The 13,238-nt window shown below is 38.2% G+C and overlaps 1 protein-coding gene across 3 annotated transcripts in view; it reads right to left on the reverse strand.

The window, feature by feature from the left end:
• The window catches only part of CCDC66 (coiled-coil domain containing 66), a 38,158-nt gene extending 26,521 nt beyond the window's left edge, over positions 1 to 11,637 (reverse strand). For 2 of the 3 annotated variants that reach the window (XR_011599988.1, XM_070936966.1), the window contains exons 1-5: positions 11,529 to 11,637; positions 7,241 to 7,305; positions 5,799 to 5,824; positions 3,496 to 3,937; positions 1,097 to 1,247 (exon numbers count right to left, since the gene is read on the reverse strand). Coding sequence is in view for 2 of the 3 variants with exons in the window: in XM_070936966.1 (XP_070793067.1) it covers positions 1,097 to 1,247; positions 3,496 to 3,937; positions 5,799 to 5,824; positions 7,241 to 7,305; positions 11,529 to 11,539 (695 nt within the window). In the remaining variant the exon portion in view is untranslated. Of the gene's footprint in view, positions 1 to 1,096; positions 1,248 to 3,495; positions 3,938 to 4,782; positions 4,809 to 5,798; positions 5,825 to 7,240; positions 7,306 to 11,528 lie in introns of those variants that run through there. The other variant, XM_070936967.1, reaches the window with a different exon arrangement.
• Between the last annotated feature and the right edge of the window lie 1,601 nt (positions 11,638 to 13,238).

The raw sequence follows: 13,238 nt of genomic DNA on the forward strand, positions 1-13,238 counted from the left end.
CTACTAGGACCAGAAAGAAGTCCAAGCATTCTGCTCATTACAATTTTACCAAACAACACAACTCATTTTGTGCAAGGAAGAAAGGTCCTCTTCACTATATATGCATTCTAAAGGTGTTCCCTAAATAAATAAACTTTGACTGAAAAATTAAATTGGCAAATTAAAACAATATTGGTTTTTGTTTGCACTGGATAACCTAAGCACATGCACTCTAGGGTTCACTGCACACTAAGCATGTTTACATATTATAATTGAGTACAACATACACAAATAGAAACCCATCTAGCTGCCTCCTGAGACTACGTGTTCTCCATCTCTTTTCCTTTTCCTATGGAAGGATATGGAAGCTTTTGCACTTACTTAGCTATGCTTTAATGAAACAGTAATTACTATTACTGCTATTCTGTTGCAAACAAACCATTTACACATTGTAAATCCTGAAACTGGCTTACTGAAACTAAGCAGATAGAGAGCTGTAGTTGATTAGGAAAGAAAGAGTATTTAACTAAAGCTGATATGACTGGATGGGGATAGTGTAAGCTCCCCAAAAGACTAGACTTGTTCCTGTCATGCTAAATTGAAACTGATTTTACCATGATATATTGCCTGCTTCCTAGGGCTGAAGGATAGGGACTGGCCCGGGTCACCCAGTTGGCTTTGTGCCTAAGGTGGAACTAGAACTCATGGTCTCCCAGTTTCTAGGTCAACACCTAACTACTACAATAAACTAGTTCTACATATTAGATAGTGCAGATAGAAAAAATGAAACCTATAGTATCAAGGGGCATATATCTTTCTTTTCTGATACCTGTATATCAGGAAGTAATTGGTCTTGTCTGAAATGGGACTGCCTGCCAGAAAGAAAAATCCTATAAAGTCCCAAATGGCAGCCACTTTCTGAAAGCGTGCACAATGTGCCCTCAAAATGTCCAATGCACCTAATGGCTCAGTAGTCAAGAGGTATCTATCCTAATACACAGTACACAAGGCTCTCTTCTCCATTCATTCTGATGCTAATGAACTTTTTTTTTTTTCAAGAGCATCCCAAAGCAAAATTTAAACTAATCTGGATTTTTGACTGGTAAGATGTACATACATTATTATTTTCTGTTCAGCATGTCTAGATATTCCTTGGGGTTTTTTTGAACAGAAACTACTTTCACTTGAAAGAGATGGAGTATCGCCAACTTTCTGAAGCAATCCCATTACATGTTCCTCTGAAGTCTGATCATCAAGAGTTTTGGTGTCTGAATGAAAAAAAAAGATTTAATATTAGTTCAGCAGCAGGAGCAGTAGATTCCTCCTTGTTTTTGTTGCAATAAAGTAGTAATAGAAGCTTTAAAATTGCACCATCCTTTGCTTTAGTTCTCCTAATGGATTATACCCGTATATACTCGAGTATAAGCTGACCCGAATATAAGCCGAGGCACCTAATTTTACCACAAAAAACTGGGAAAACTTATTGACTCGAGTATAAGCCTAGGGTGGGAAATGCAGCAGCTACTGGTAAATTTCAAAATAAAAATAGATATCAATAAAATTACATTAATTGAGGCATCAATAGGTTAAATGTTTTTGAATATTTATTTCAAAGAGAAACAGTAAACTAGCTCTGTAAGTGCATAGTGTAAACTACACTATAACTAAATTACACAAGAAAATGCAGTATATATACCAAAAACAATTCAATAACAATTTAATCTGATACATTGGGTTAAGTGTTGTAGGGCTTGATCTAATTTCAGGCAAGTTCAAGCCTCTGTTAAGAGATACCTGCATTCTCTCTCTTTCTTCCTTCCTTTTTCTTTTTTTTCTCTTTCTTTCTTTGTCTCTTTCTTTCTTCTCTCTCTCTCTCTCTCTTTCTTTCTTTCTCCCTCCCTTTCTCCTTTCTCCCTTTCTGTGACGAACCCCAGAAGGTCTTTGGTAGGAGGAAGAAAAGCCAGACATTTTGAAACGTTTTGTAGCTTACCCTGAGCAAGGATAGCTAGTGCAGGCACTTACAATAAGCTCTCAACTCAAGTTCAGTGAATTTAGGGATCCCCAAACAGTGAGGATGAAGTGTGAGTAAAAGGGTTTACCCTTCCCTCCCTCCCCACCCTCTCTCTCTCTCTCTCTCTCTCTCTCTCTCTTTCTTTCTCCCTCCCTTTCTCCTTCTCATCTGGCATTCTAAGAGCTCCACTATTGATTAGCTTAGCCTGAGCAAGGATAGCTAGCAGCCAGCCTATTACAATAAGCTCTCAACTCAAGCTCAGTGCACGTGGGGATCTCCCTAAACAGTAAGGATTTCTTTGTTTTTTTCTCCCTTGAAGCCCCCTCCCCAGCCTGTTTTTGCTTCCAGGGAGCTGCAGGGAGTCTTGCTAGGCACCGCCCCACGCTCCATTTTGGCCTTAGCAAGCCTCCCTGCAGCCCCTGGAAGCCAAAACGGGTTGCAGGAAAAAAGGCATTTTTTCCTCACTCTATAAGCCAAGGGGGGCTTTTTTCAGCATAAAAAATGTGCTGAAAAACTTGGCTTATACTCGAGTATATACGGTATGTTTAAAATTAAATTTGTGACCAATTTGTGAATGAAATGTGAATAAACATTTTCAAAATACCCAGAAGAACTGTGCAGCACTTCAGATTGGAAGAAGCCAAGATGCTTCAGACCCTAGCCATTGTTGAATACTCTTTTCCAAAAGCATTTTTAAATATTATGGTTTCTATCAGTATGCATAAAGTTTTTAATTATTATTATTATTGTGGAAATATTTTATTCTACTTATTATAGAAAGCATCTTGAATTAATTTACAAAGGGCTACACATCAAAATAATTTAAAAACCATACAGAGTAAAATGTCACAGCTGTTTGGCAACTGAAACCTTCTTGTTAAACCAGAGGAAGACAACTACACGCTGTCTTCTGCCATGACATATTTATGTGGTACCTATGGCTATTGCTAAAATTTAACAACAAACTTAAGAACAAAATGGCAATTTGAGACAGTGTGATTTAATGATTGAGACCTTAAAATTGGTATATCAAACTTCTAATTTTGTAAACCCACATAATCTAAAATTCACCAAAATGAAAAAAAACCCAAAGCCCAAAGTATTTAGTACTGCAGAGTCATGCAACGTAACTATTTGTTAAAATGTGGGCCCTTGCAGAGAAATAGTGCCTACCTCGTGATAAATAAAAAAACAAGGGGGAATTAATTATAGTTATGTAAAAGCCATATCATTGGTGAATATACGTTATCAATTGAAGTGAGTATTTTTACTCTTGCAGTTTAACAGAACTTAATGAACCTAATTAATTCAACAAGTGTCACTGTTAAGTTATTTGAAAGAAATTAATTTACCATGCACATTTATAAAGAGCTCTTTTTGTTTGTTTGTTTTGCTTTGTCTCTCTTGATTTGCAGTGCTAAGATGAAGGCATTAATGTGCTTTTTCACTTTTCCTCTCCCCAGAAAGAATGCCGGTAAATTGGGTAAAGAAAAAAAAAATCTTACTTGTATCTCCTTTCTTTTCATCCAGAACCTGAGTGGCTCCTTGGGTTCCTTCTTTTACTGCCATTAAAATCTGCTCCAGCTGCTCTTGTGTTAAACATACCAAATTGTCCCTTAGATCCTCAACAGAAAGAGAATGCTTTTTAAATTTCTTGTTGGATGCCAAAGGTTTCTTAACTGAATTTCTGACATTATCTGGCTTTGAAGTTGTATTGTCTTTTTGGATTATAAAAGCATCATCTTTATTACAGGGTCCTTTTGATAAATCCTTGGTAAACATCACAGTTTCAGGATGTTTACTACCTTTGGTCACTGAAAGTCTTGATCCGGTTTTCTGTTTTGTTAAACATTCATTCTTCTCACAGGATGTTTGCACTGATTTCAGAACATGCCCATTTGGTTTTGATCTTGTCGTATATTTTAAAATCTTGTTTTTATTACATATCTATGGAACAGAGACAGTACTATTATTATTTTCTCCAGGGATTTGTTTTAAGCTGTACAAATGTTTTACTTCCCCAACTAAAGAAACAGGGGGTTTGCAAAATAAATTTAATGGAAATAATAGTTTCCTACCTCAACCTCTACAAAGAAAAATGGACACTTTTTGAAGTGCCAGTACATAATGAGATAGAGATACATAGACAGATAATAGATGATAGACAGACACAGACAATGTGTGTATGTATGTGTGTAAATAAAAAACACATGATAGAAAGCTTTTTGCCTACCTTACCCAATCCTCCATGGATGTTTAATATACATTTCAAAACCAAAAACTGAATATATGTAAGATATTTATATTCTTGTTCTTCAGAGACTAATGTAATAAACCATTTTTATATAAAAAAAAACCCTTACACCTTTAAACAAAATGAATTGAAAAAGAAATCATTGGATAGAAGGTTCCTGAAGCGATAGCTAAATCCTACATCTTGCCTGGAAAATCCAAGGAATTAAGGAAGATTGTAGCCAGTTGTATTTTTATAAGAAAACACAGATCTTGAGAAAGCATGGGTTCAAATCTTTTAGGGCTTTAAGGGCAAAAATGAGATTTCACATGTTGCTGACCAGTTTTTCTTAAATTACAAACTTTCTTAGTAAAATGAAATTTCAATACATGTAGCTACAATTTATTTTGAAATCCAAGAAATTACCGTATTTTTCAGAGTATAAACACACCTTTTTACCCCCCAAAAGGGGATAAAATTTAAGTGTGTCTTATACACCGAACGTAGCCCTGTCCACCCACTGGCCCCCACCCCTTGGCCTGTGCCTCACAGCAGTTACCTTCTTGCAAGCAAACAGCAAGAAAAAAACAGCTCCTTCCAGCTTCAGCATAGGTTAATTAGCACAAGTTGATTAGATCGGCCTCCCGACTCTTAGCTGATTTGCTCTCAGCTGTTTTTCGCAGGGCTCTCCTGCTTGCTGCAAAGAGTGCTGGAGCAGATTTTTTCCCCCTAGCTATGCTGACAAAACGAAACTGAAAGTAAAGCAGGCTCTTTCCTGCAACGTGATAAAATGAGGCAAAGAGAGATTTCTTTTTCTTTTTCCTCACCAAAAAAGGTAGGTGCAAACAATGGGAAATTTAGGGCAAAAGAGGAGAGTTCAAGATTTTAAAACACAAAAGAAAAAAAGCTCTATTTAACTAGGGAATTGTAATAATTGAGATATTATTAATTGTATATTGTGTTAAAAGCAAAAATGGTTTAAGTTGTGGTTTGGAGGAATATATGGGGAAAATTATTTGGTTTATTATTATTGGTAAATATAATTAATTGATTTGTAAGAAATTGGATGGAAATAATTGGAATATTCATGTTCATAATAATATACAAAAAAGATAGTTATAAATAATTGATTTATATAAAAATGTTGAATTTGTATTAAACAATTGTAATATTAAATAATTAACCAATGTGAGGATGGATATAAAAATAGATGACAATGGGAAGGGGTATAATATAGAATAGAAGGAAAAAATTGAATTTGATTAAGATTAGAGATGAGAATGAAGGGTAATATTGTTTTTTAAAAAAAATAGATGAGGAATAAATATGGCAAAAAGGAAATATAGAAATTGTAAATTTAATTGAAATGACTAAACACTGTTTAAATTTGTGAACCAGCCAAATACTCTGTTCAAAGAAAATACATTGTATGTTTGTATGTGTGTTTGTCTAAAAAATAAAAAAAACTTAAAAAAAACAACAACCAAAAAAGGTAGGTGCGTCTTGTACTCCAAAAAATACAGTAAACGGAATGATTTCACACCTTCAACATTATAAGCAGGATTTAAGACTTACCCTTATGCCTGGTTTCGATTTACTTACTATGAAAGGGGGAAAAAAAGTGCATTAGAATAAGGTCCAGGATAATTTTAATTTACATTCTCAACTTGGCTGGCAAAATCCTAGTAACACTAAAAAGTGAATATGAAGCATCTTCTTCCATCCATAAATACAGGTAATCTTTGACTTGTAAATGCTCGAAGTTCTGACACAGCCCTCCCCAAAAATATATTTATAACATATTTCTGATGAACGCCTCCCTGTGGTCTCATGATAGCATTTACAGCCATCTGCAATGTCTCACAGTCACATGACCCCAATTTATGATATTTTTGCTGAAAACTGGTGTTTTCTTCTAGTTTTTGGCCAAAAAAAATCCCCATAGTGAACAATGGGTTCTCTTAACCATAGTGTTCACTGAACAACAGCAGGTTCACTTAACAACCACAACCATTTGCTTAATGACCGCCATAAAAAAGGTCATAAAATTGGGTTGGTCATGTTATGACACACTTTACAACTATCATGACTTACAACTGTAATGGATGGTCATAAATTGAGGATTACTTGTATGCTATATGTATCAAATACCCTATTTCTCTATTACAGGTTATTTATTCTTAACACTATTCACTAAAGTGGAAACATGCTCAAGTTTACAGCCAATTAAAGTGAAAGGAAGTGGGGCAGCCTCCAATTTTTTTAAAATAAAAAGATTTACATTTAATCCCAATCATACATAAGGGGAAATATGACGCTTCTGTTCCTAAATTTCAGTAAATCAGACAGTTCTTATAGTTTATAGGAGATAAAACAATTTGAAAAGAGAATATTCCTAGCTTTTCAGAGACATTTCTAGTAACAGTACAGACCTATATATAATGTAGGTCAAAATCAAACCATAATTGAGCCCTTAAGGCATATCAACCCTTTCATCAGAACATACATAAGTACACACACACATGCACATTTTTCCCACACCCATATCCCCAGTATACACATTCCAAATAGATAAGATTAAAAGAACCCACTCCTAGTACCTACACAATGAGTATATATGGTGTTGTGGGATCCTTGGTGCCCTCTGAGCTTGGTGGTTTTCTTGCAAATATTTCATTACAAAAGTAGGTATCAACTGATAATGAAACAGCTGCAAGACAACCACTAAACTCAGAGAGCACCAAGGATGCCACAGTTCAACCTTGAGCTGCAAATATTCTCTTCTATCAGTGTGGTGATTGATAAGAATTTAAGGAACTGAAGTCCACATTATCTGTAGGGGAACTAAATTGGGAACATTACTGTTTTCTGAAGTAACCAGACAAAAATAATCCAAACAATTAGAATATATCTAATTAAGGTGTTTAAAAATCGAAGGCTTTTTTTAAAAAAAAGCAAACAAAAAACTGCTGGTGATCATCAATACGGACTAATTTTATATATAAGAATAATCATACCACAAGGAGCCACTATCAGTCTAGGTTTTCCATCCAGTATCTCAGTTTCAAGCTTTAAACCATCCCTGTAATCAAAAAAGAAAAAAAAGGTTAATGTTTCTATAATTGAAATCAGCTTGAAAAAAATAACAGTATGGAACATAATTTTTAAATAAATCAATAAAGTCTATTTCATTGTTTGTAGAAAATAATAAAGATCTTAAAGAAAAGTGATTACTATATGCAATTTGATATATTCTAGTTCCCCCCCCTTTCCATTTCTAAAGTTACCTCTCTTTCCTTAAATGCTTAAAAAAACAATAATAGATTATACAGAATGGAAATTATCCAGTATATTTAAGTCAAACTGCCTAGAATAAGATTTCCACATTTTAAAAAAGTCATTTTAGAGACAACAGGCATAAAAACATCATTTTCTAAGAGTAAAAAGTCATTTTTGGGACAATGTAAATAAAGAAATCTTAAACCCAATCCCTAAAATAGGAAAATGAACTGTTTACTACTCTTAGATACTTACACAGTATTTTTTCTTTAATGCAGAACACAACAGTGATTCATTTACTACATTTGCAAGCTTTAACTTGTTTTTGAAATCTTATGTTGTTGCCTTACTGGGGGAAAGATTTTGAGCACATACAGTATATGGTAAAGAGCACGCACATACACACAGAGATTACTGTAGCAGAGGAAGGCACAAGAACTTCTATATTCCTGAAAATGTATATATCACCTCACATCTTTATGAAATGGTTCAGATCCAGTTTTAGCATGTGTAACTTGATTAGAAGGAATAGGTTTACTTGGCTACGAAGCAGGAAGCATCTTTGAAAATTAGATAAAAACATCTTCTGTTTCTGCTGGTGATTGCATACTTTTAACACCAGATCTAACCTTACTATGCATATTACAATATATACATTACTGTAACTAAAATGTCAACAAAGGATACTAAAATAATCAATAATAAACCCGGATTATCCACTAAAGGTTCTTGTAATCATTCTACTATCAGAAAACAGATTGCTAACTGTGGGGATTATGCCTTCAGCTAATTTAGCCTTAAAAGCTAAAAAAAGAACCAAGCTTTCCAAAGCCATTTCACAGAGGTGAGTGAAAAAGGCATAAACCTTTGATCCTTAAGGTTACGTGTTTCTAGTCCTCATGGGAAGAGAACTAGGAAAATCATCACCTATGCTGCATATGTCTACTTGCGGACTGCATCACAGGACCTTTAAAAAAAATTCTTCCACATAGGGGTGGAGAAAGGAAAGAAAGCGTTAAGTTCTGAAATACTTTTATTCACAGCTGATTTCAGAACTTTAGATTGACTGGTTTGGAAAAGCAGCAACAATTAAGCTCTCTACATAGCACATTTGGTCTCCATGGTTCACTGTGGAATTTGTAGCTGGGTTTACACATTGTATTAAAACATAGCTTTGTTTGTTTAACAAAGTGCAGCTAAAACTTCCTAGCTTAGCATGATGTGTAAACATAGCCGCCTCTTATCTTTCCTTTCTCAGAATAAAGCCTCTGCATATAATTGTAAATCAGAGTAGAAGAAAGAAGGTTTCACTCATCATTATGACTGAAGGTCTTCTGTAGTCACAACATAAGCCTAAAATTGAAAATCAGGCTTGTCAGATGCTACATTTTTTTCTATCCTGTTCTACGGAGTGGAGAGTTGGTTTCTGACAGAAAGCCACTTGAAGAGACTAGAAGCACTGGAAATGTGGATTTACAGGTGGCTGTTATGTATAAGATGGGTTGATAAAATCAGAAATGAGGAGGTGATAAGCCACCTGGGAAAGGCAAGGGAAATCATTACAACCATTAAAAAGCAAAAATTAGAATATTTCGGACATGTGATGTGACACTCAGAAAAATATGGACTGGTTTGGACAAAACTCAGCAGCACTTTTTCGTGCAGCTGTTGATAAAAATAGGATCACCAACATCCGATGAGGGATAAAGGAGGAGGAGGAGGAGGTAGTCATCATTATTATAGAACAGTGATGGCTAACCTTTTTGCCATCGCGTGCTGGGGGAGGGGGGTCATGCGCACGTGTACCCACACCCATAATTCTATGAGCCCCTCCCCCGCGCATGCATGCATGAAACCCCCCACTCCCCCCTGCTCCTGGCATACAATGGCACGGTGGGCCCCATAGGCCTGTTTTTCTCTCTCCCCAGGTTCCAGAGCCTTTCTAGGAGCTTGGGGAGGGCGAAAACGGCCTTCCCCACCCCTCCGGAGGCCGGAAATGGTTCATTTGCCAACTTCCGGTGGAATCAGAAGTCCCGTTTTTTGCTCTTCCCAACCTCCAGAGCCTTTCTAGGAGCCTGGGGAGGGCAAAAATGGCCTTCACCATCCCCTCGTTGGCTTCCGGAGGCCGAAAATGGCCCATATGCCAACTTCCGGTGGGCCCAGAAGGCCCAAAAATCAGCTGGCCAGCGCATGCATGTGTGCCAGAGCTGAGCTCACATGCCCACTGATATGGCTACGTGTGCCACCTGTGGCACGCGTGCCATAGGTTCGCCATCATGGTTATAGAATCTCATAGCTGTTTCAAATAACAGCTTTCTCATGCGGAGAAACATAGGGAAATGAGCTGCTAACAGTGGCTATGAATAACAGATTGGATGTCCATTTTTGCACATCTTATTTGTTGAGTCACAAAAGGATCACAGTTAAACATGACCTGAATTATGCTGGGAAATCTAAAGCAATCTATAACCAAATAATCATGTGCTCCAAATAATTACTTTCTGCAAGGAAGGAAGCCACAGCCTTTAATTGCAAACCTACATATACTATGTTTGAACAATAATCATACTTTAAGTTATAAAGGCATAAATGTCATCTGCCAGGTCCTAATCTAATAAAGTACTTATCCAGTAATCAAATTAGAGGAAAGTCCCTTAGCAAGCTTGAGGAGACAAATGTGATATTGGACCTAATAACAACCGAAAGTCGCACAATAGAATGACCTTCTCTGTTCCTTGAAAAACGTCTACAAAACTCTTCTGCTTTCATGTTTGCACACAAGTGTATTACAGAACAATGACCTGCTTCATTCATGCACAAGTGGTCTAAATGATATCATTTTGCAACTGTTAATATTGTTCATATAAACAATCTTAATGTTTTATCATTTTCAAAAAGAATATTTTGGCAGTTGGTAGCTAGGAGGCTCCATGTGGAAGTTCTCTCACATCCAGTAAGAGAAGGTCTGTTGCATGTGATGCAATTTGGTGGCTGCGATTGCTCACAGCCAGACCTGCCTTCTTCTCCACATTCATGAGATTGCTGCTAACATCTCTTCCTGAGCCTACTGAACCTAATTTTTTTTTACCCAGCCCTTTTCTGTGTAAATGCTTTCCCTCTTTCCTGGCACTAATATTTTATTGTTGTTGTTAAACAGAGCAATTCTTTTCCTTGGAATGTGATTTGCCTTTTGAGTGTTTTTGTTTCCCCTGATAAAAAGAATGACAACCTGAATTCACCGGGGCTGATAATAAAAAATGAAATTCCTGAATTCTAGATTGCAGGAATCTCGTCAGTACTCAATAAGATTTACTTCCAAATATCTGGTGGTTATCAAAAACCTCACGGTCCACACTCTTGACCGCAACCTAGAGAAACATCAATGGAGATTCTCAGTCATTCAGGTTGTCCCAAAGGTGCTTTTTTTCCCCCAAGAGGCAAGTGGACTTTTGTTTTCCTTTGAAGACATTTCGCTGCTTCCAATCCTTCCTTTCCCCACCATCCCGTCAGAGCTGAAGAAGCTTCTTAAATGAGAAGCGAAACGTCTTCAAAGAAAAAGCAGAAAGTCCAGTTTGCCTCTGGGGGGGGGGGGGAAGCACCTTTGGGACAACCTAGAGAGAAACCTGCAGCTGAAACTGTCCAGCTCCTGGCGGGGACTAGGGCAGCCGGCATTCCTACCTAGCACAGCCTTCAGCCAAGCCTCAACACTACTAAGCACGGTGTTGTTGTTGTTGTTTTTTGCAAGGCTGATAAAAACACACACACACACACACACACCCCGCACCATCAACCGAGCTCAGTACACTTGCCACGCGAAACGGACGGGGCAGGAGCAGTAGCTCTCGCAACCCCTGGAAAAGCCATGATACCAGGCTTCGAAGAGGGACGATCTCGGCGGCTTCGTGGGAGCTGTGGCTCCGGCTGGAGGGCAAAGGATTCCGCCTCCTCCCGCTAGCCTCCTCCGTCTCGAAAGGACGAGGTCACCCAAGAACGTGGCATTGCCGCGGGGCTTCGCTGCTTCCTTACCCCAGATTCATGGCTGCGTCTCTGCTCCGCGGAAGAGCGCAAGAGCCCGTCTGCAAAGGCGGGCGGGCGGCGAGCAGCAGCGGCGGCAGCAACAAGAGACGCACGAACGAGACCCCCCCCCCCCCACCTTTGGGCGGCTCTCGACTTAATGTGTGTATGTCGGTTGCTGCCACCGCACAATGAAAGACGAGCTGATAGGCCTGCGGCTGCCCTGATTCTTTCACCAATGAGCTCCGCTCTCGCTTATCGGGTAGCGCTCCCCGCCTGCGAAGCATTGTGGGAGTTGTAGTCCAGGAGCACCTCGTTTCTCGCTCGCTGACACTTGGTGGAGGAGCGTGCGGAAGAGTTGTTAGAAATACTTTCCGAGGCAAAGAAGCGTTGAGCGTTCCCGTTTTTCTTTTTCTAAAAGGTCCTTTAAGGCATCAGGGTTGCTTCAGAACTATGTTTCTCAAATCTCAGCACCTTTAAGACGCGTGGACTTCAATTCCCAGAACTCCCCAGCTAGCAATTCTGGGAGTTGAAGTCCACAGTCAGGAAACACCCAGGTAGGGGAAGGCTAAATTTGGACCACCAGATAAATTTCATTCCTGTGATTTGGCTGCGGGACATGAAGGAATTACATCATGAGTTAAAAAAAAAAAAAAAGAAAGAAAGCCTGACTAGAACAAATACAGAAAATATTCAGCGAACAGATTCTGGAATTGTTCTGCAATTGTTTCCAATCTCTTAATGATAGTTCTAGGTTTGGTCACATGACTGGGAAGGAGGAAGTGCAGTCTTCGAGTGGAGAAATCAGCAACGTTCCAAACTGCTGGACAATTGACTTTCCATTAGGAATTGTTGAGCATATTGTTTAGGACTTTTTTTTTCTTTGCTGGCTCTGGCTGGATTGGGTCCATTTTCCAACTTAAATTTTATTTTGCTGGTTTTTCCCTCACACCAATTTTGGCCCATTCCTTTTCAGATTTCCAAGAGTTATCCTGACCAAAGACAGGTATATAGAATCCCAGCCCCTTTAGACTTAGACTTAGAATAACTTTATCATCACTTTGAATATACACTAATCGGCGTACATTAAAATGAAATTTCATTGCATGCAGCTCTCAGAGAGTCTCCATCTACAAAATACACTACATAAACATGACAAAATAAATAAATAAATTCAAAATTATGCATATACCCACATGTATTATATGACACGGAGAAACACAGTCTTAATTCGGATGTATACATGTACATGGTGAGAAAAACGAATTTTGCAAGTTTACCAGACGGATGGCATAGGGAACAAAGCTGTTGCAAAATCTGGCAGTCCTGCTAGAAATACTTCAAAACCTCCTCCCAGAGGGGACCAGAAACAGACCGTGAAGTGGGTGTGTGGGATCTCTAACAATGCTTTGAGCTCTAAGCAAATATCGCTTATAAGCAGTATCCTGAATAACAGGAAGCGAGCTTCTTATATTCTTGGCTGTCCTTACTACTCTCTGTATGGACTTTCTCTCTGAGGCACTGCAACCACCAAACCAGACAGTGATGCAGTTTGTTAAGACTCTCTCAGTTGTTCCTCTGTAAAAAGTAGCCAGGACAGAAGCAGAAAGATATGCTCTCCTCAGCCGACGCAGGAAATGCAGACGCTGGTTTGCACGCTTCACTAAGTTCAGATTGTTAGTTTATCCCCACCCCCAGATACTTAATACTGTTGACCACTTC

This window comes from Pituophis catenifer, unplaced genomic scaffold (assembly GCF_029215685.1).
Source record: "Pituophis catenifer annectens isolate HBS135680 unplaced genomic scaffold, rPitCat1.0.hap2 SCAF_2, whole genome shotgun sequence".
Taxonomy (NCBI): domain Eukaryota; kingdom Metazoa; phylum Chordata; class Lepidosauria; order Squamata; family Colubridae; genus Pituophis; species Pituophis catenifer.